Source organism: Aythya ferina (genome assembly GCF_964211825.1).
Source record: "Aythya ferina genome assembly, chromosome: 2".
In the NCBI taxonomy this organism is placed as follows: domain Eukaryota; kingdom Metazoa; phylum Chordata; class Aves; order Anseriformes; family Anatidae; genus Aythya; species Aythya ferina.
In genome coordinates this window covers 144,283,319-144,307,014 of record NC_140297.1, presented here as the reverse complement: position 1 = coordinate 144,307,014, position 23,696 = coordinate 144,283,319, and the positions used below count along the sequence as shown (strand labels likewise).

The 23,696-nt window shown below is 39.6% G+C and overlaps 1 protein-coding gene across 5 annotated transcripts in view; it reads left to right on the top strand.

The window, feature by feature from the left end:
* CSMD3 (CUB and Sushi multiple domains 3) overlaps positions 1-23,696 on the top strand; it is a 684,493-nt gene that overhangs the window by 483,031 nt on the left and 177,766 nt on the right. For all 5 annotated transcript variants that reach the window (XM_084509891.1, XM_084509890.1, XM_084509889.1 and 2 more), the window contains 3 exons: positions 6,220-6,358; positions 9,079-9,266; positions 14,794-14,988. In XM_084509891.1, the coding sequence (XP_084366017.1) occupies positions 6,220-6,358; positions 9,079-9,266; positions 14,794-14,988 (522 nt within the window). The remainder of the gene's footprint in view (positions 1-6,219; positions 6,359-9,078; positions 9,267-14,793; positions 14,989-23,696) is intronic.

The window sequence follows — 23,696 nt, the reverse complement described above, 5'->3', positions numbered from 1 at the left end:
CCAACAGCATCCTGGTTTGTATCAGAAATAGTGTAGCCATCAGGACCGGGGATGTGATTGTTCCCCTGTACTCAGTCAGATCTGGTGAGGCTGCACCTTAAGTACTGTGTTCAGCTTTGAGCCCCTCAGTACAAGAATGACATTGAGGCCCTGGAATGTGTCCAGAGAAGGACTATGAACACAAATCCTATGAGGATCAGCTGAGGGAAATGGGTTTGTTTAGTCTGGAGAAGAGGAGGCTCAAGGAAGACCTTGTTGCTTTCTACAACTACCTGAAAGGAGACTGTGTTGAGGTGGAGAGCCATGGCTTCTTTTCCCATGTAACTAGCGATATGACAAGAGGCCTCAAGGCCGATAGGACAAGATGGCCTCAAGTTGCAGCAGGGGAGGTTCAGGTTGGAAATTAGCATAAAATTCTTCTCAGAAAGAGTGGTTAAGCATTGGAACAGGTTGCCCAGGGAAGTGGTGGAGACATTGTCCGCGGAAAAGGTAGATGTACTTAGGTACATGATTTAGTGAGTAATATTGCTTGGTAGGTGGATGGTTGGACTAAATGATCTTGAAGGTCTTTTCTAACCTTAATGATTCTGTGATTTCTGTACCAGACTGTACCAGACTGTCTGGTACAATGCTGGCTTACCACTATGTCTACGGAGAGGTTTATGAACCGATCTTGCCATGGCAATTGGCTCTGGGGCAGACACATTCTGCAGTGGAGTGGGGGATCAGACAGGCAGGGCTAATTTTTCTGGCACCGAGCCCACTCAAGGGAGCTGCCAGGACCCTCAGGAAGGCAGCCTTCAGGAAGGAGGTGAACGAGGCGAGAACAAGGCGTAGGCGGAGCCAGCAGTGCCCCCTCCCCAGCCATTCAAAAGCTGCCCCTAGGGAGCGCGAGCGACCAGGACGGTCAAACAGGATGGGCAAACAGGGCGTGGCGCGTCAGAAGGAAGTGGCGTGGCAGTTCACGCAGGCAGGGCAAGCAGGAAGGAAAAAGCGCACCCCCCAGCCCATACAAACACCTCCTCTAATGGCAGTCTACTGCTAGCTCAGCTGCAATGGTGGACACCAGGCACAGTGTGCTGTCCAGGAAGTCTGTACACACCCAGACCGACTGCCCACTCAAAACTACGGCAGTTCAGGTCTCTGGGTGCAGGGAGTGCCAGAGCCTGTTGCTATCACCTGCGGGGGGCAAAGAGACTACATGTATGTGCGTGAGGTGAGAGCAGGTGGACGACCTGGTCCAACTCGTGGCAGAACTCATGGAGGAGGTCGAGAGGTTGAGGGATATCAGGGAGTGTGAGCGCGAGATAGACTTATGGAGAAACTCCCTATGCGGCCTGAAGGGCAGGCACTGGGGTGAGACACCCCAAATGGGGGTGGACCCCCTGCCCTGTTGCTGTCAGGCAGAGGCAGGGGACCTAGGAGATGAGGAGGAATGGAGACAGGTCCCTGCTCAACATTGCAGGCGATGCCCTCCCCCACTGGCCCCACCTTCCCAGGTGCCCTTATGCAAAAGTTTTGAGGTGCTGGAGCTTGAGAGACCAGTAGCTGAGAAAGAGGTAGTAAGTCTACCCAGGAGGATGCCTAGAGCGAGGAAGTCCAGCTCCATGCCTCAGGACTGCCTCCACCAGGACAGAAATTGTTGTGGGTGACTCCCTTCTCAGGGGAACAGAGGGACCTGTTTGTCAGCCTGACCCTACCCGTAGGGAAGTCTGCTGCCTCCCTGGGGCCAGGGTCAGGGACATTGCCAGAAAACTTCCCAACCTGGTTCGCCCCTCTGACTATTATCCTCTTTTAAAAGTCCAGGCTGGCAGTGATGACATTGAAGAGAGAAGCTTGAAGACTACCAAACGGGACTTTAGGGGACTGGGATGGTTAGTGGATGGAGTGGGAGTACAGGTGGTATTTTCGTCCATCCCTACGGTGGCAGGAAGGGGTACAGAGACACGGAAAGCCCACCTGATAAACATGTGGCTCAGAGGCTGGTGCCAACACAGAAATTTTGTTTGTTTTTTTTTTTTTACAGTGCGGTGCTTTACTCAGCACCCGGCCTGATGGCAGCAGACAGGTCCCTATCTCTAAGGGGGAAACGGATCCTGGGCCAGGAGCTGGCAGGGCTCATTGAGAGGGCTTTAAACTAGGTGAGAAGGGGGACAGGGCTGAAACAATGCTTGTTAGAGCTGTGCCAGGGGTAACAATGGCAAGACTGGGAGAGAAGGCAATGGCCCAACTGAAGTGCATCTACACTAATACACGCAGCATGGGTAACAAACAGGAGGAGCTTGAAGCCATCATGCGGCAGGCAGGCTACGACGTGGTTGCCATCACAGAAACGTGATGGGACCACTCTCATGACTGGAGTGCTGCAATGTCTGGCTATAAGCTCTTCAGAAAGGACAGGCAGTATGGAAGGGGTGGTGGTGTGGCTCTCTATATCAGAGGGAGTTTTGATGTCGTGGAACTTGAGGATGGGAATGATAAGGTTGAGTCTCTTTGGGTTAGGATCAGCGGGAAGGCCAACAAGGGAAGCATCATGGTGGGGGTCTGTTGTAGACCACCAAACCAGGATGAGGAGACTGATGAGGGGTTCTACAGGCGGCTGACAAAAGTTGCAAAATCGTCAGCGCTTGTTCTTGTGAGGGACTTCAACTTCCCAGGTATATCCTGGAAGCACAACACAGCCCAGAGAAAGCAGTCTAGGAGGTTTCTGGACGTCGTGGAAGATAGCTTCCTGACACAGCTGGTTAGTAAGCCTACCAGGGGAGGTACCCCGCTAGACCTTCTCTTCACAAACAGAGAAGGACTGGTGGGAGATGTGGTGGTCGGGAGCTGTCTTGGGCAGAGTGACCACGAAATGGTGGAGTTCTCTATTCTTGGAGAAGCCAGGAAGGGGACCAGTAAAACCACTGTATTGGACTTCTGGAGGACTGACTTTGAACTGTTCAGGATACTGGTTGGTAGAGTTCCTTTGGAGGTGGTTTTGAAGGGCAGAGGAGTCGAGGAAGCCTGGGCGCTCTTCAAGAAGGAAATCTTAATGGCACAGGAGCGGACTGTCCCCACATGCCCAAAGATGAGCCGGTGGGGAAAAAGACCAGCCTGGCTGAACAGAGAGTTGTGGCTTGAGCTTAGCAGGAAAAAGAGGGTTTACAATCTTTGGAAAAGAAGGCGGGCCACTCGGGAGGACTATAAGGATGTTGCGAGGCAGTGTAGGGACAAAATTAGAAAGGCCAAAGCTCATCTGGAGCTCAATCTGGCTACTGCCATCAAAGAAAACAAGAAATGTTTTTATAAATACATCAGTGCAAAACGGAGGACTAAGGAGAATCTCCATCCTTTACTGGATGCGGGGGGGAACTTAGTTACGAAAGATGAGGAAAAAGCAGAAGTGCTTAATGCCTTCTTTGCCTCAGTCTTTAGCAGCAAAACCAGTTGCTCTCTGGATACCCAGTACCCTGAACTGGTGGAAGGGGATGGGGAGCAGAATGTGGCCCTCACTATCCATGAAAAAATGGCTGGCAACCTGCTATGGCACTTGGATGTACGCAAGTCGATGGGGCCAGATGGGATCCACCCGAGGATACTGAGAGAACTGGCAGAGGAGCTGGCCAAGCCACTTTCCATCATTTATCAACAGTCCTGGCTATCAGGGGAGGTCCCAGTTGACTGGCGGCTGGCAAACGTGACACCCATCTGCAAAAAGGGCTGGAAGGCAGACCCGGGAAACTATACGCATGTCAGTTTGATCTCAGTGCCAGGAAACTCATGGAGCAGATTATCTTGATTGTCATCATGCGGCACTTACAGGGCAACTAGGTGATCAGGCCCAGTCAGCATGGGTTTATGAAAGGCAGGTCCTGCGTGACAAACATGATCTCCTTCTATAACAAAGTGACGTGCTTGGTGGATGAGGGAAAGGCTGTGGATGTGGCCTACCTTGACTTCAGCAAGGCTTTTGACACTGTTTTCCACAGCATTCTCCTCAAGAAACTGGCTTGGACTCGCATATGCTTCATTGGGTTAAAAACTGGCTGGATAGCCAGGACCAAAGAGTTGTGGTGAATGGAGTCAAATCCAGCTGGGAGCTGGTCACTAGTGGCGTTCCCCAGGGCTCGGTACTGGGACCGGTCCTCCTTATATCTGTATCGATGATCTGGATGAGGGCATCGAGTGCACCCTCAGTAAGTTTGCAGATGACACCAAGTTAGGTGCATGCATCGATCTGCTTGAGGGTTGGAAGGTTCTGCAGGAGGATCTGGGTAGGCTGGACTGTTGGCCTGAACTTCAACTGCATGAAGTTCAACAAGGCCAAGTGCCGGGTCCTCCACCTGGGGTGCAATTACCCCAAGCAGAGCTATAGGCTGGGACATGAGTGGTTGGAAAGCTGCCAGGCGGAGAAGGACCTGAGAGTATTGGTGGATAGTCAGCTGAATGTGAGCCAGCAGTGTGCTCAGGTGGCCAAGAAGGCCAACGGCATCCTGGCTTGTATAAGAAGCAGTGTGGCCAGCAGGTCTAGGGAAGTGATTGTCCCCCTGTACTCGGCTCTGGTGAGGCCGCACCTCGAGTACTGTGTTCAGTTTTGGGCCCCTCGCTACAAGAAGGACATCGAGGTGCTAGAGCGGGTCCAGAGAAGGGCGACGAAGCTGGTGAGGGGTCTGGAGAACAAGTCCTACAAGGAGCGGCTGAGGGAGCTGGGCTTGTTCAGCCTGGAGAAAAGGAGGCTCAGGGGTGACCTCATCGCTCTTTATAAGTGCATTAAAGGAGGCTGTAGCGAGGTGGGTGTTGATCTATTCTCCCACGTGCCTGGTGACAGGACGAGAGGGAACGGGCTAAAGTTGTGCCAGGGGAGTTTTAGGTTGGATATTAGGAAGAACTTCTTTACTGAGAGGGTTGTGAGGAATTGGAAGGGGCTGCCCAGGGAAGTGGTGGAGTCACCATCCCTGGAGGTCTTTAAAAGATGTTTAGATGTTGAACTTAGCAATATGGTTTAGTGGAGGACTTGTTAGTGTTAGGTCAGAGGTTGGACTCGATGATCTTGAGGTCTCTTCCAACCTAGACAATTCTGTGATTCTGTGAAGATAGGATGACATAATCTACATATAGTTTTCATTGTGTAATACATTACAAATATTTTTTTCCTAGTAGATTGTCATTTGCCTTTCTGGATGGTTTATGATAGTATTCAGTATTTGTCTTGTGTCTAATACTATAAATGATAGGTGCCTTTTAAACTTGGTTTCTCAAAGCCCTATCCCACCTGACCTTGGACACTTCCAGAGATGTCCACAATTTCTCTGGGCTACCTGTTCCAGTGCCTCACCACCCTCTGAGTGAAAAATTTCCTTCTAACCTCTAATCTAAATCTCCCCTCTTTTAGTTTAAAATCATTCCCCCTTGTCCAATCATTATCTACCTGAGTAAAGATTCCTTCTCCATCCTTTTTATAAGAACCCTTTAAGTATTGATAGTCAGTCTTCGTGGGAGAGGGTCCAGGGGAGGACCACAAATATGATCAAGGGACTGGAGTACCTCTCCTATGAAGAAAGGCTGAAAGAGCTGTTCAGCATGCTGAAGAAAAAGCTCCGGGGTGACCTCATTGTAACTTTTCAGTGCTTAAAGGGGACTTATAAAAAAGACGGAGAATGACTTTGCTTAATCGGATAATGACAGGATGAGGGGGTTAATTTCATTATCATTGAATGTGCAAGTTGCAATTACTAGATTTTTTTGTTGTTTATTTTTATATTTATTGAATTTTTATATTATCAGTTTTGATCTGAATTACTAATTGGTTCTGTATGGTGAAAATGCAGGTAGTTGCATTATCAGTGTAAGTAAATCATACTTCATAACCTTAAAATATTCTTTTAGAATGCCTGTAACAAGAAGTAGAAAGTGAAAAGCTTATCCAGTCATGTTTTTTATGTCTGCAGTTAGAACATGTCTGAAGTTCACAGTGTTTTCAGAAAAGCCTCCACATAGTGTTATGGAAACAAAGTAAAGGGCACAGAGTTCAAAACCAAGTGCTTTACTTAGTGTTATTAGTATTTGTCTAAGGAGAAATGTGAATTCAGCAGTTTTTTTCTGTTAAGGCCCTTTAGATACTTCAGTTGTTTCTTGTTTAACTTTTAGGGGACGTTAAATGTTGGTGAACAGATTGCTGATAGTTGCTTCTTTTTCTCTTACCTTCTTTCCTTAATTCCAATTTGTTTTTATTCACAGCCCCCTGTGGAGGAAACTTGACTGGCTCATCAGGTTTTATACTTTCACCAAACTTCCCTCATCCTTATCCCCACAGCAGAGACTGTGACTGGACTATCACTGTTAATAATGACTATGTTATATCATTAGCATTTATCAGGTAAAGTGCTACTTGCTCATAATTTTAAAAATCATGTCTGTGACTTTACTAGTGGCAGATGTTCAGAGCGATGTAGGATATATAGAGCGATGTTGGATATATACCATTTAACTATCAGTGTGATTAGTGATTGTTATATATGTTAGCATTATCATCAAAGGTATTAAAGTATTCACTGCACACAGAGATGTAGCCTGGCAGCTCATTGCTCCTGTTCAGTTAAAGAAACCTCAGTTCCTCAGTTTACCCTGACTAACGTGGAAGGGGATAGTGATGAATTTACTGAGATTCTGTTCCTGAGAAGGTGACGTGGTTACTCTGAATACTCCCCAGTCCATCAGGAAAGTCTTTTAATGCATTTGCATTAAATGTATGAGACATTCATCTGATATTAAAGAAAAATTCATCTGATATTAAATAAAAAATATCAAAAGTGGTATTTAAATGTAGTTTTATTATATTATGTATTTATTAGTGTAACCCCTATCATTTCATGAACAGTAGTATACTTCATGTTGTTTTGGTTATTAAATGGAACAGTTTTAGCATTTCATAGAGTCATAGAATCATAAAGGTTGGAAAAGACCTCCAAGATCACCTGGTCCAACCACCACCATCACCCACTAAACCATGTTCATAAATAGAATCATAGACTCATAAAGGCTGGAAAAGACCTCCAAGATCAATTTCCCTTTATTACAATGAAACATTAAATAGAGCTAATAGAATTCACAGAGGAACTTCTCATACGTGCATTGTGTGTAACCCATAAAGTAAGTTAATATGCATGTTTACTATGTGTGAAAAATATGCATCCCGATAGTGGAATATGGTAATATCACACAAAATTTGTATTGGTAATGTCCCATCAAATTTAAGCCCTACTTATGCTGAATGTTTTATAACACTGGCTTTATTTTTCTGATCAGTGGCAATATGATGACTCTTTAGTGATGTTGGTCATATAGCTGTTTATTTGCTGCTGTATTTGCTGCTATAGTATGTGCTTTGCTGATAAATATATTTGATATTTACTTTTATAATATTAGATGCCAACTATGTTGCACCATGGAAACCTTTTATTACATTGTGTTTGATTAGTCTAGACAAAGTCATTTCATTTACAAAAGCATTTTCAAAAGCATTCAGTGAGCTATGTTTCATATTTAGGTAAATGATTCAGACATCAGAACGCAAACTAAAGTATTCATTGCAAAGACAGTAATATCTGATATAAATCAACATAATAAATTTAAAACTTTAATTTCACTATTCCATTGATGATTCATTGACAATATATGACATAAAGTATTCCTTCCTCAAAAATTAATTGCTCAAAAATATATATGTAATTAACAAGTTAACTATTTGCTTAGAGATTTCAGTATGTTTTAACTTGCTAAACATTTTGATATTGTACTTTAGCACTTGTAAATATATGTATATATATTTTTTTAGCTTTGTGAAATATCATGAGCTCAAAGTACCTAAAAAGGTGCCTAAGTACCATTTGCTCTTTCTATTCTACATTTATTTATACGAGACTCTAAGGTTTAGCATAAAAACAGTATTTTACAGTGCAACCCAGTATTTTATATGAAGACTATATAGATCCCAATTACTGGCCAGTCATTCTAAAAATCTGGACAGTTATTGTGATTCCTGACAGAAACTGACAAGCTCAGTCGTCGTCAAAGTAGATCTTACTGAGACTTGCCTCACTAATGACACGCAGACTGTCCCAGAGTGAGGGAAAAACAAAACAACAACAACAAAATTCCTATATGAGCAAAACTTTGGATTAAAAAAAAATAAATCTGTTTAGTATTGTTACATATGACTCTTGAGTGGGACTTATTCCACCTACCTCTTCTAAACTTAGACACCAACTACTGTACTTTAAAAATCAAAGCTATTGAATTTTTTTTATTTATTTTGTAAGGAAATATTTTGGAAATAATCCAAAAGTTAGAAAAAAGTATTTTCACTGAAGAGGCTGGATTAGGTCTTTAATTTCTACATTTATTTTATCAGGACATACTGGCAACTAGAGACAAAATATTTCTAGCGGTTATCTTCATTCTTTTACTACAAATCTTTTGCTTTACTTCTTTCTACACAGACAATGTTACAAGGAAATGTGGTTAACCACATTTTGATTAAAATTAAGTTCAAAATTATCAAAATTAAATGAATGAACTATATTAATTTAATTAACTAAACTAATTAAATTTAAAAAAAAAGTTCAAAAGAAAGATTTAAATACTAAACCTTTTCAGCTATACTGATGATGGGCAAAATGTTATCATTTCTTAACAGGGTTAATGGAGGATCACCCCTTGGCTATATGAAAGTATTCAGTCTGACTAAACTGTGTACTATCTGAGCTATGTACTATCTACTCTACTGCTGACTATCATTATATTGTAAAGCATTTCTGCCAAGGGTTCCTATTATTTGTTATTTTTGATTTTTTCCTGATTCAAGTTGTTTATTTCTTTCTATTTTAAAATTCTACTTTTTTTTTTTTTTTTTTTTTTTTTTCTGATTAGCAGAAAAATAGTGGTTCAGAGAGAACCAATATAGGGTTTCTGTTGTTGTTGTTGTTGTTTTTCAGTAAAAACACTGCTAATGAGAACATTTATACGATCTGGCAAGCTGATTTGAGTGAAAATGTTTTCCAAACATTTTATCTAATATTTCTCTTTTTTCTTCTACAGTTTCAGTATAGAACCAAATTATGATTTTCTCTATATCTATGATGGGCCAGATAGCAATAGCCCACTAATTGGAAGCTTTCAAGATAGCAAGCTTCCAGAGAGGATAGAAAGCAGTTCAAATACCATGCATTTGGCTTTTCGGAGCGATGGGTCTGTTAGTTTCACTGGATTCCACCTGGAGTACAAAGGTAAATAAAGTCATTTTTGTTTTCTATTTAAAATATTTGAAGTATAAGTGTAAAGTTTAATCTGCTTTAATTTTTCACAGTTTTATTCCTGGACATATATTGGTTTTGTCTATAGGTATGATAATGTGTATATGTACACATATTTATATGCATGTTTTTCTGTATATGTAGATGTACATATGTTTATATATGTGCATATCTATATGTACAAAATATAACATTATAAACATATCAGAGGTTCTGACTTAAATTAGTATATAATTTAATTTAGCTTCTACCCAGTAATGTTAAATGATTGATTTAAAAAAAAAATACATTGGTTTAAATGTTTCAAAATATTGATGCAGTAACAAAACGTTGATGCATTTTTTTTTTCCCAGAATATAATTAGTGTTTTTTTTTTTTCCCTTTATAGTAGGGCATATTTAAATATTTGAATTTACGATTCCTGTCAAATGAAATTGTGTCCTAGAAGCTAGGACCAATAGTGAAAAATTAGAGCTAGACGTTTGTACAATAGATCTGTCCACATATCTCAGACAGAAATACCTGAGGTCATAACACAGTAAACAGGAAAATATAGGCTTGTAAAAGTCATAATCAGTATAACCTTTCAAAATTCTCTGTGTGACTTAAGAAACAGAAATATTTATTATACAGTGAATAGAAAAAATATCCAATAATCCGTGAAGACAACCAGAGGGAAAATATGGATATTGCTAGAACAGTGGCGATACAGACTAACCTCTTTGGACTGATTTTCTTTTTCATGTATTCTGAAAGAAATTAGTAAAGATTAAGGTATACAAAATGAAAAAAATATGTTACTTTGATGATGTTGTTACTTTGGCAAACCCACAACGTGTTCTTTTACATTCCTAAAGCCTTTGGATTCTATGTATGTAAAGAAAATTGTCTCCACAATATGATCTGGTCCTAATATGTTAAAAGTAGCTCTTCCACATGTTGATGGTAAACCAAGGTGTATGCACTGTTCCACATCACTTTAAAATATTTCTTCTAGCTTCTCAATTAAATTGAAGAATGATAAATGAAGATGAGAGTGATATTGAAAGCAGCTCAGCGATGCAGAACTTTTTTAGAACAAGCAACTATATTGATTTTTCAAAAAGACCAATCTTTTTTTTTTTTTTTTTTTTTTTTTTCTGTTGTGCAGTTGAATACATTATTGTCTTGTGGAATTAAAGGGTTTCTCTCATACAACAATCAAAGCTGGGAAGATACTCACTTGGAACACAGTCTTTTCTCATTCTTGATCTAGGTTTAAACAAAGAAATGAATTGCTGTAGTCTGGAATACAGGCAGAATTCTATTTCTAACATTACTATTAATCTGTGTATGTGCCACTAAAATAATTTATTTCTGTGCTTCTAAGAATCTCTAATCTCAAAGACAATATATAGATCTTCCCCTTCTGTAAAGGGACTGGAAATCTAAGTAATAAAAGGATGTAGATAATAGATGCAAGTATCCCTTACTGTATGCAAGTAAGGGATAGTTTGAGAGAGTAATCAACCTAATTCTAATTTTTCCTGTTTACCTGATATATTGTCAGAATATCCAGAGTATGCATTTCAACATCTGCCTTTGAAGAGTGAGACATAAACCAAAGGAGCCATTTTAAAATCTCTAATAAAAATAACTTCAAGAATTAGTAAATTCGGACAGATCAAACTGATGAGCAGAGGAACACCTTGTTTGGTGAATTATTCAGTTTTAATTGGGACTCTCTGCTAAATTTGACCTTGCACTGCTTAATTTATTTTTAGGGGTATCATAAGAGTGTAGTAACTGTCAAGTCTTAAAATTTGAAAGCGATATAACTGTTATTAGACGGCAAAAGAACATTTGTAACATTTCATAATAATGATTTAAATTGTTCTTAGTGTCTTGTTTATTTCCAGTCTGTGTCTACATGTTTAAGAATCTGCAATGATTTAGTAAACATCCTCATATTCAAAGCAAAAAATCAAGCAACAATGAATGAATGTTTGAAAACTAAAACAAAAATTCAAACTATAATTTGAATAGGACAGCTTTTACATTTAGAAATAAATATTTTCACCTACATGACTCTGGTACTATCTGTTTTATTCTAATATTGTCATTACTGGATTGTAAATATTAAAACATTGTAAGTATGACATCTGCAATAGAAAAGTGACATGCAGTTAACTTAGCCAAAAATAGTAATTACATAAATAAGGAAAAAACTCTTAACAGAATGCTTTATGAACCTAGTGTCTTTTGAACTCATAATGCGTGACTGGGCAGGCAATGTACTAAGCAGTTAATGGTGTTACATACAATAAACAAGGCAGAGGAAGAATTTGTTTAAGGTGTACACTTGCAAGTTTTAAACTACTTTGAGTAAGAGCTGTTGTTTTGTGTTCTGCATTTTCAAGAACAGAGAATGATTGGATTATTGAGGAAAGTAACTACAGATAGTGTTGTTGTAGATGATTAATACAGACTAGTTGGCCAAGAAAAAAAAACACATATCTGGAAGAAATGTAGCCTTGGTAATCTTGGGGGATTTTAATTACTCCAATAGCTACTTCAGGGCATCTCTTGACTGTGTTTGTTACAATTTCTTGATGCAGGTGACACTGTAGCTGACCAGGGTAAATTCTGGAAATTCTGAAATTCTGCTGGAATAGTTACTCACTTAACAGAGAAATGATCAGTGCCGTGATGGTCAAGGATGGCCTTATAGTAAATTGAAAACAATAAGAAACTTTTAAGAAAACCTTTAATTCTTGGACCAGATGATCTTGGAGGTCTTTTCCAACCTTAATGAGTCTATGATTCTGTGAATATAGTGGTCCATTGCTCAGTGGGCTAGGGACTCAATGAATAGGAATGAGAAAAGTTTGTGGTACTTAATACCTTTTTACCTCAGGCATATTTTGTCCCCAGTCCTCCCTGAGCATACTAGAAGGGTTTGTTGGAGTGTAGCTTTATCCATAGTGGAGTAAGAAAGAGTTAGGAAGCACCTAAGTCAACCAGTATGTAAGTTCATTGAAATGCTGTGGTTTAATCTGGCAGGGAGCTAGGCACCACAGGCCCATTCACTCGCTCCTCCTCCCTGTTGATAAATACAGGTTAATACATATATATGCAGAAAACAAGTGATACACAATGCAATTGCTCTACACCGGCCAAATGATGCTCTGACAGTCCCTGATCAGTAGCTGCCCTCCTGGCCAACCCTCCCAGTATTATTGTTCTACATGATGTTGTACTGTATGGAAAATCAATTTGGACGGTTCTGGTTCTGTCCCCTCCCAGCTTCTTTTGTTCTTTTGCACCCCCAACCTCCTCTCTGGCAGGTCAGTATGAGAAACTGAAGACATTGACTTAGTGTAAGCACTGCTCAGCAACCACTAAAACATCAGTGTGGAGGGATAGAGAGAGATTGTCCAAGCAGCCAGGGATCAGCTTAGGAAAACCAAAGCCCTTTTAGAATTAAATTTGGCCATGGACATCAAGGGCGATAAGAAACGGTTTTGTAGGTACACTGGTCATAATAGAAAGACTAGGGAAATTGTGGGCCCTCTCCAGAAGGAAACGGGAGACATGGTCACCTGGGACATGGAGAAGGCTGTTACATAATGACTATTTTGTCTTAGTCTTCATTGACAATAGCTCCAGACACATGGCCCAGGTCCCAGAAGGCAAAGGGAGGGACTGGAAGAATAATGAACTTCCCTGTGTAGAAGCAGATCTGGTTCAAGACCATCTAAGGAACCCGAAGGTGCACATGTCCATGGGACCTTATATGATACATCTATGGGTCCTGATGGTACTCCAGTCCTCCAAACTTATTCGTAGCCCTCCTCTGGACTCGCTCCAGAAGTTCAATGTGCTTCTTGTACTGGGGAGCCCAGAACTGGACACAGCATAGGTAAGATCTCACCAGGGCTGAGTAGATGGGGAGGATTACCTCCCTTGTTCTGAATGCACCCCGGGATACCATTGGCCTGCTTGGCCACAAGGGCATATTTCTGGCTCATGGTCAGTCTGCTGTCCACCAGGATTCCCAGGTCCCTCTCCACAGAGCTGTTCTCCAGCAGGTCAGCTCCCAACCTGTACTGGTGCTTGGGGTTATTTCTTTCTAGGTGCAGGACCCTGCACTTGCCCTTGTTCAACTTCATGAGGTTCCTCTCATCCCAACCTTCCAGCCTGTTAAGGTCTCTCTGAATGGCAGCACAGCTCTCTGGAGTATAAGCCATTTCTCCAAGGTTTATATTGTCAGCAAACTTGCTTAGGGTGCACTCCATTGCATTGTCAAGATCACTGTTCAACATAAATTGAACAAAACTGGACCCAGTCTGGGACACACCACCTCCAACAGGCCTACAGATCTCCAACAGGCCTACAGGCCTCCAACTAGACTCCACACTGCTAGGCACAGCACTCTGAGCTCTGCCATCCATCCAATTATCAATCCACCTCATTGTCAGATCATCTGGGCTGCACTTCCTGAGCTTGTCTATGAGGATATTATGGGAAACAGTGTCAAGGGCCTTGTTGAAGTCGAAGTAGACCACATCCACTGCTCTCCCCTCATCTACCCAGCTAGTCATCTCATCATAGAAGGCTATTGTATTGGTTAAGCATGATTTTCCCATGGCAAATCCATGCTGACTACTCCTAATCACCTTCTTATCCTCCACATGCTTGGAGATGACCTCCAGGATGAGCTGCTCCATCACCTTTCCAGGGATGGAGGTGAGGCTGACTGGCCTGTAGCTCTTCTTCTTGCCCTTTTTGAGGACTGGATGACATTGGCTTTATTCCCATCCTCAAGCACCTCTTCTGTTGCCCACAAACTTTCAAAGATGATGGACAGGGGCCTAGCAATAGCATTGGCCAGCTCCTTCAGTACATGTGGGTGCATTCCATCAGGGCCCATGGATTTGTTTGTCAGGTTTGCTTAAATAATCTCTGATCCAATCCTCTTCAACCAAGGGAAAGTATTCCTTTCTCTGTACTTCCTCTCTTGTCTCCAGGGTCTGAGATTCCTGAGGGCTGATCTTAGCAGTAAAAAAATGAAGGAAATAAAAAGCAACTCTGCCTTCTCTGTATCCTTTTTCAATAGGGCACCTGCCCCATTCAGCAGCAGGCCAACATTTTCCTCAGTCTTCCTTCCTGACCATAAGATCTGACTTCATCCAAATGGATAACTACATCATTGTTCACAGTGAACTCTGGATAAATAGTTCTTGTGATGGCAATCTGGGAATTATCTGGGAAAAATATAAGAGATATGGTTTGGGTCATTATATAGCAATGTACCCAGTCTTTAAAATAAAGGAAAGATGACTACAGTCACAGGAAATTGATGTAAAAGGGAGGGATTCTTAAAAAAATAAAAAATAAATAAAAGTAAAGAGTGCATTATGTGACTACAGGGTGGTCAAAGAAGACCTTGAGAGAATTCTAGAAATCATATGATATTTTAGATTATATTCAGAATTTTCTTTACGTTTTTCTTTTATAGCAAAACTACGTGAGTCTTGCTTTGATCCTGGAAATATAATGAATGGAACGAGGCTTGGAATGGATTATAAACTGGGCTCAACTGTCACTTATTACTGCGATGCAGGTTATGTTCTTCAAGGATATTCTACACTAACTTGCATCATGGGAGATGATGGAAGACCTGGATGGAACAGGGCTCTGCCCAGTTGTCATGGTAAGAACAATTTTTCATTTATTAAATTTGCTACTTTTATTCTTGCTTTGTTGCACGGAAGAAAGAGTATGAAATTAGAAAAAAAAAAACAAAAAAAAAAAAAAAAAACATTTTAATAAATCTCTTGTTTAGAACAAAAGCTCTTTTCAGTTATATGTTTATTAACTCTAGATAAATATTGCTGCAAAATGTTAATGCCATTGGATAAGTATTGCTAAGTTGTTATTGAGTATAGAGGTGAATAGTAGTGCTGTTCTCTATGTCTGTGTGAATTCTTGAATTAGCTAATTTACAGGATATCATATATAGATATCATGCCATAGGCATTTATTTAAATACAATAGTAAATATACTCTGAATGCCACAATGTATTTTTGTTTCTTTTTGTTATTACTGCTTTTTTAACCATATAAATAAAATATTTTATTTATTCAACATCACATCATTTGCAGTAAGTAAGGCTAAATAAATAGTAAAAAAGGCTAAAATAAGTAATAAGGTTAACGGTATCCTGGGATGCATTAGATAAAGGTATTTCTAGAAGATGATCCTTTGCCTGTACCTTCAGCACTAGTAAGGTCACATCTGGAGTAGTGTCCTGTTCTGGACTCCTCTGTGTAGGAGAGTCATGGAGCTCACGGAGGTAGTCCAACAAAGGGTGATGAAGATCATGAAGGGACTGGAGCATCACTCCTATGAGGAAAGGTTGAGACTCTCTAGCCTAGAAAAGGGTCTTGGGCAGGGTCCTGCTTGGGCAGGATCTCATCTGTGTGTACAAATATTTGAAATGAGTTTGGAAAGAGGATGGAGCGAGGCTCTTATCAGTGATGCCCAGTAACATGACAATGGGCACAAACTGAAACATAGGAGGTTCTGTCTGATTATCAAGAAACACTTGATTACCATGTGGGTGGGAATACTGGCACAGGTTGTCCAGAGAAGCTGTGGAGTCTTCATTCTTGGAGGTAATTCAAAAGATGCCTGGACATCACCCTGGGCAACCTGTCCCCCTGCTTGAGCAGGGAGGTTGGACAAGGAGACCTGTGGAGGTCCCTTCCAACATCTGCCTTTCTGTGATTTCATGATTAAACCTGTTGGACATGTGGTCCCTTCAAAAATTCAGCCTTGAATTGCACCAAACATCCAATCCTTCAAACTTTTATGGATATGAATAATTCTATTAATACATGAAATATTCCATGAATAATACTGATTTCAGTAACCTCTTGGCTTTTAGTAATATTACCACTATCTCAAGCACAAGAATTTTCAGAATTAGATACTAAGAAAAGATTTGATCACAATTTTCCTGATATGATTTTAACGCTTTCCAGCAATTTATAACCAGTACAGAAAAAAAAAAAACCACCACCACCAACAACAAAAACAACCAAAAGAAAAAACACCTATTTTCACATATTCTATATTTAGCACAAAACTCGTATCAAATAAATAACCAGTAAAGAACATGAAAATGCAAAATTACAAAACCAATATTTTTTTGACAGGGGTTGGTTTGTTTGATGTTTTTGTTTGTTTGTTTGTTTCTGGATGAACAAGGCCTTATTTTAAAGATGATGTGTCCCCTACTTTCTTAAGATAGGCTGTCACAACTTAAGATCCATTAAAAAATCCTTGGCTTTTTAGTTTTCACTTACATTTCTTTTATTGCTTTTTCTCCAGTTCAGAGTTGATGAAGATTCATAAATATGTTGCTGTGATGTATCATATGTGTATTTTACCATATAATCAATGCTTTCCATTTGGGGGGAATTTAACTCAAGAAAAACAGAACATTCACTTAACAGTTAGAAAGACAATAACAGTAGATTAGCTTCCAACTGCGTGGAGCTGGCTGAAGCATTTTGTGAGCTGCATTTTTGAGCCTGACTACTGTCCAGTCTGACCTAAATAAAAAAATTGCTTACTCGAGAATTGGTTTTCTTCCGTGCTGCCAACTATATTTTTGAAACTCCATAAAACTGTCAGTGTTGTAATAAAATTGGTATACAATACACGTCAGTTTGTTTTGTGTTATTTTTTCCATTTTACTATTTGTTCTGAGAACCTGAATATACTTTTTTTTTTTTTTCTGAGAAACTGAACATCCTTTATCACTGAAGTATTTTGATCTAAACTTTAGTTATCAAGGCAGTAAAGAAGTTTGCTTAAAAATTGACTATCATTGTCTAAACCTTTATACTTTTCATATTTATTTAGAATTGAGGATCTTCTATCCTGTGAGTCATATTTAGTCACAGGGGGGAGTGAGGCACCTCAGAAAGTGAAAAAGAAAAATATTATTAAAGAGTATTTTCATTTTGCCTATATTTGGAGCTAAGTAGGACAGAGGAGAGGTACAAATTATGTTTGACACTCCAAATGTCTCTCAGGGCTCAAGGGACATGCTTTCCAATATGCAAAATTGGTCTCATAAAGATAGTTCAAAGAGCCCAGAAGAGCTTTTTTTGCTTTTTAAAAACAATTTTGTTGCCAATAATATTTGATCATTTACATTAAGAAAACAATTAGATAAATAATATGGAAGAACTTGGTATCAGTGTGAAACTGATATACAGCAGTCCAAAATCAGACTTCCTTGTTGCAATAAATACCGATACTTACTCTGAATAGTTAAAAAAAAAAAGATTCTCCTCAAAAGAGGAGAATGGAGTACCATCTCTTTACCTATTCTCAAAAACTTCTAATAGTTTAACATGTATTCTTGAGAGACTGTAGGTGAGGGTGAGGGATCCATTTAGATAGAGTGGTTAAGGGTCTTGTTCTAAGGTATAGCTTCTTAGATGAAATATGGGGAAAAAAAATCCCACTCATAATTAGAAAGAAAATGAAGGCCAGGGTTCTGTGATATTGAAAGGGCAATTGTTTTCTGAGCATGCTTAAAGCCATCCCAAACATCTGCTACATCAAGTGCCATAGGAAGTATTTATTGAGGAACACTGGTGTTCTGGGTCTGGTCAGGCTTCAGCATGAGCTAGCTAATGAATTAGTCCGTCAAAACATGCCTTCTTGGGAATGTGCAAAACCAGAAAATATGAGTGTCTACAGACACTGAAAGTTAATAACTTGATTTTGGAGCTAGGTAAAAGCTGAATAAAGGCTTTCATGATCATAGAGGAATAGTTTTCCAAAATCTATTCAGTGCAGAGAGCTAATATTTCTGCAGGTGCACCTTTATGCACCAAATATTTTTTTATGGCGTAGTCCTATAGGATTAATCATGAGGCATGACTTGCATTTGGTTGAAGTCATTATTCAAGATGACCTTGGGTATCTCTAATAAGTGTGGGAAGCGAACCATTTTTTTTATTATTTTTTTTAATGAATACATGCAAAAATTATTCAGGCTAATGTGCTAAGCTACTTGGCATTTCATGGTCGATGTTAAGAACAGGATGTAATTAACATATGCAAATGCAATATTCCCATGACAGAGATGATGATAAATAATTTCTCCTAGCTGCACCAACTATAGTTTATTTATTTAATTAATTTTATTTTTTATTTTATTGTAATAAGCAACAACTGTTCACAAAATTACTAAAGGCCTGTAGTGGAAAATCACATTTATGACTGAGTGTTATACCTTGTTCCAAACAGAATAAATAACTTCTTGACCACTAAAAAATATTGCTAAATTTCTTTATAGTCAGTTGTTCAGTCCTCAGAAATATGTGAGTACAGACTTCAAATGATCTCTATCTGAAAGACATAGATAACAGTATCACATGTTGTCATAAAATGTCTATGCCATGATTTCTCTCCCTCTCTCTCCCTCTTTTTTTTTTTTCAATAAGAAATCAGTACTTAATATATTCATATGTGCTGTTTTAAGTAAGATGTGTTTAAAAGAAAACCAAAAACCAATTCCACACCATAACATTTTAAATCAACAGAAACATTCTTAACTATGTTTGCAACAAGAAATATTAATTTCTAATCTTAGGGGCATCAGTACACAATTACATACCATATCATTTTAGTGATTACAGACCATTCTGAAGACTGCATATGAGGAAGGAAGTGAGAGTCTTGACAAAGGAGTCTTACACTCCTAAAGGTCATATGACAAAATTTGCATTATTAGGAGTTTGGAAAAGGGTGCCTGCAACCATATCATCTCCCAAAGTAATGTTTTCCTAAAAACTGAAATGTCAGAGGAAATACCTTTGTTTTGGCCCTGAGATTGGCATTTGGTTTCATTTGCTCTGACTTGTGCTTTTCTGAAACCTTTTAGGATGTGATACCTTTAAGGATGGAAGGCTGCACAGAAAAGCTTAATATTGCTATTTATTATTCTGCAATACAATACGACAGCTTTTTCATCAGTTATGCAATATTGATCACTAACTTTACAGGAGGAATTTTAAGGCACTTTTTACACAGTAAAGCTATGATTCTAATGTGGTGATTGCATACCAATGTGGCCTTTTGAAACCATGACTTGTCAGCCAATTATTTGTATAGTCAGACTAAGTAATATTAGGAATAGAAAAAAAAAAAAAAAAAAAAAAAAGCAAAAGCAAATATATATTAACCATTATTGACTATATTCTTACAGATTTGAATCCAGAGGAATATAAAAGACTAAAGCACATATATTCCTGGATTACTTTTATTTAGAAAAGATAGGTTAAAATAAGGTTGAATTTCTAGGTACTCTAATTTATATTATTTAATATTGCTCAAGTATGTTAAATACATTTAGTTAGAACCAGAATTTCCTTATCTATTTGATGTAAGTAAGAAGTATTTTTGTGTTTATAGTATTTGTATTTCAAGATTTTGATTAAAGCAGTTGGAACATTCATTAGCATATTTCTTCCATTCTGCACTTTTGCAGTACAAATCTAGAATTCTTGATTATATTCTCAGTTCTTCAGCTATCATTCACAAGCAAATAAAAAGAAGATTTTGAAAAGCATAAAAAACTTGTTAGAAGCCTTGTTATTCATTAATGTCCAACTTGTTATTCATTAATGTCCATCTTTCCATCTGTGGTATTTAACATTTTTACCTTTATCAAAAAAAACAACCAAACAAAATATGTTTCTAGGAAAAAAACAAAAAAAAAAAAAAAACAAGTAAACAAAACAAACAAACAAAAAAATTATTTTCAGTAGAAAGATCAAATTCATGTCTAAATGTACCTCAGGTCAGGATCAGACTTTTTTACAATAATACTCTACATGTACAGTAATAACTGCATTTTGAGTTGACTGCAGTTACTGCACATTAATTGATTTTTCATTGTAGTTTTGTTACTAAGAGCACTCATATCTAAGTCCTTCCAATATTTCATAAATTTAATGTGCTGGACTTGATTTTGCAGTTTTCTGCAAGAGGCTTGCAGAGTCTTAGTATGGTTGACTTTCTTTAATATAATGTATCTGCAACAGAGAATTAAGTTTACAGTTAATACGTTGTCTTCATGCTTTGAAGATGGCAAAGGATTTAATGAGGTGAGGGAAAAGAAGCAGAGATACAGTGAAGATACAAACCCAGGATGACTTATAATCACTAAAGAATTTGTTGCAGAATTAAGCCTCAGAAATATGATCTTTATCTTTCTCATCTTAAGAAATGGCTTCAGTCAGAAACTTTGAGAATGACATTTTGATGTAAAAGAAATTTATCCCTACTAATTTAAATTTGAATTATGACTAGCTAAATGATATTATTATGGAAGAGATGTCATTCAAAGGGACCTGGACAGGTTCATCAAGTCCAAGTGTAAGGTGCTACACCTGGGTTGAGGCAATCCCAGACAAGAGTACAGACTGGGAAAAGAGCTTACTGAGAGCAGCCCTGCAGAGAGAGGCTTGGGGGTTCTCATGAATGAAAGACTCGCCATGAGCCAGCAGTGTGCACCTGCAACCCAGAAGGCCGACTGTGTCCTCGGCTGCATCAAAAGAACACCAGGTTGAGGGAGGTGATTGGCCCCACCTAGAGTACTGCATCCAGGTTTGGGGCCCCCAGCACAAGACAGACGTGGACCTGTGGTCCAGAGGAGGGCTACAAAGATGATCAGAGGGCTGAAGCACCTCTCCTCTGAGGACAGGCTGAGAGATCTGGGCACGTTCAGCCTGGAGAAGAGAAGGCTCTGGGAGACTCCATTGATGCCTTTCAATACCTACAGGAGTCATAGAATCATTAAGGTTGGAAAAGACCTTCAAGATCATCTGGTCTAACCATCACCCTACTACAAATGTCACCCATTAAACCATGTCCCTAAGCACAAGAGACATGGTCCCCTACACCTCATTCCTGGGCAACCTGTTCCAATGCCTGACTACTCTTTCTAAGAAATCTCTCCTAAAAGAAATTTCCTCATACAAAAAAAAAGACAGAGATCTCCTGGAAAGAGTCCAGCAGAGGGCCACAAAGATAACACAAGGCATCTTCTGTAGCATCTTCTCTATGAGGAAAGGCTGAGAGACCTGGGTCTGTTCAAACTTGAGAAAAGAAGACTGAGAGGGGATCTTATTAATATTTAGAAATACCTTAAGTGTGAGAGACAGAGGGATTTGGCCAACCTCTTTTCAGTGGTTTATGGGGGCAGGACAATGGATAATGACCAAAAAATGGATCACAGAAAGCTCCGCACCAACATGCGAACGAACTTCTTCATGGTGAGGGTGACAGAGCAGTGGAACAGGCCGCCCAGGATAGTTGTGGAGTCTCCTTCTCTGGAGATATTCAAGGCCCATCTGGATGCCTACCTGAGCAACCTGCTCTAGGGAACCTGCTTTGGCAGGGGGGTTGGACCCGATGATCTCTTGAGGTCCCTCCCAACCCCTACAATTCTGTGATTCTGTGATTTTTTAATTTCTATCCTAAACCTTCCCTGGCACAGCTTGAGGCTATGCCCTCTAGTCCAATCACTAGTTATTTGTGAGAAGAGCTCAACCCCCAGCTCCCCACAACTTCCTTTCAGGTAGTTGGAAAGAGCAATAAGATCTCCCCTCACCCTCCTCTTCTCCAGACTAAACAACCCCAGTTGCTCTTCACAGGTCTTGTGTTCCAGGCCCTTCACTTGCTTTGTAGCCCTTCTCTGTACATATTCCAGGACATCTTTGATATCCTTCTTATAGTGAGGGTCTCAAAACTGAACACAGCACTCAAGGTGTGTACCAGAGCAGAGAATGGGGACAATCACCTTCCTGGTCCTGCTGGCTTATCTATTCCTGATTCAAGCCAGGATGCTTGACACACACACAAGCCTGGGCACACTGCTGGCTCATGTTCAGGCAAGCATCGACAAACACCCCTGGGTCCTTTTCATTTGTACAGTTTCGAGCCACTCTGCCCCAAGCCTGTAGTGTTGCATGGGATTTAAAGATGGAGAACTACTTTTTTTACAGAGACAGATAATGACAGGATGAAGGGTGGTGGTTTTAAACTGAACGAGGAGAGTTTTAGATTAGATGTTAGGAGGAAATTCTTCACTCAGAGGGCAGTGAGGCACTGGAACAGTTTGCCAAGAGAAGTTGTGGATGCCCAATTCTGGAGGTGTTCAAAGCCAGGCTGGATGGTGACTTGACCAACCTGATCTAGTAGGTGGCCTGTGGCAGGGGGATTAAAGTTCGATGATCTTTAATGTCCCTTTCAACCCAAGCCATTCTATGATTCTATGATTACAGAATGAAAATCATTAATTGCCAAGGGCATGGGAGCAAGTTGTCCTACTTGTTCTTTGATTTTTTTCCGTAAAGGGACTGCTCTGCTGTTCTGACTAGACTTCTTCGCTATGTAAAAAACCTTTCTTAAGTGATCATTCAGATAAGATATAGCAGATTGTTGTTGTTGTTGTTGTTTTCATTACACTTTTTTCATGAACCATCACACTTACACAACTCCTTTGAGTAGGTAAAGAAAAAGTTAATGGAGGTATACTTATATTTACACCATAAACAAAGAGACAAGACTTAATGCTTTTATTTTAACACTAATCAGTTCCCTTAAATCTTTGTAATCAAAAGCTATAAAACCAGTACTAGGAAAAAAAATCCCCTGTAGTAGACATGTTTATGATATTGTTCACCAAATACTCCGTAATTACTCTGTTAATTTGCATAAGATTGTGTTTAAAGTTGTGAAGTGTGAAGTGACACAAGAAAAACGAAAATTAAGTGTGTAGAGATAAAACATTTTTTCTTTAAAATATTAAATATATTTAAAATATTATTACAGACTGTAGTATAGTGTGTTTCTAAAAGTATTAAACCATTGTTAATAATTAACTTATATGTATGATCAGTTGACTTTGGCTGGCTGCCAGGGTGCCCACAGCACCACTCTCTCACTCCCCATCCTCATCAGGACAGCAGGAGAAAATACAATGGAAAACACTTGGGGGTTGAGATGAGGACGTATAGATTGCTTACCGGTTACCAGCTTGGGGTAGATTAATTTCTTGTCAATTAAGAACAGAGCAGGATAGTGAGAACTAAAAACAAACCAAAAACACCTTTCCCTCACCAGCATTCTTTCCAGAGTCAGCTTCACTCTTGATCATTCTTCCTCCTCCTCCCCTGAACAGTGCAGGCAGATGGGGAACAGGAAGGTTGTGGCCAATTCATAACGCTGTCTCTGGTGCTCCTCCCTCCTCCACTCCAGTGTGGGGTTCCTTCCACAGGTTGCAGTTATTCAAGAATTGTTCCAGTATGGATCCGTACTATGGGGTG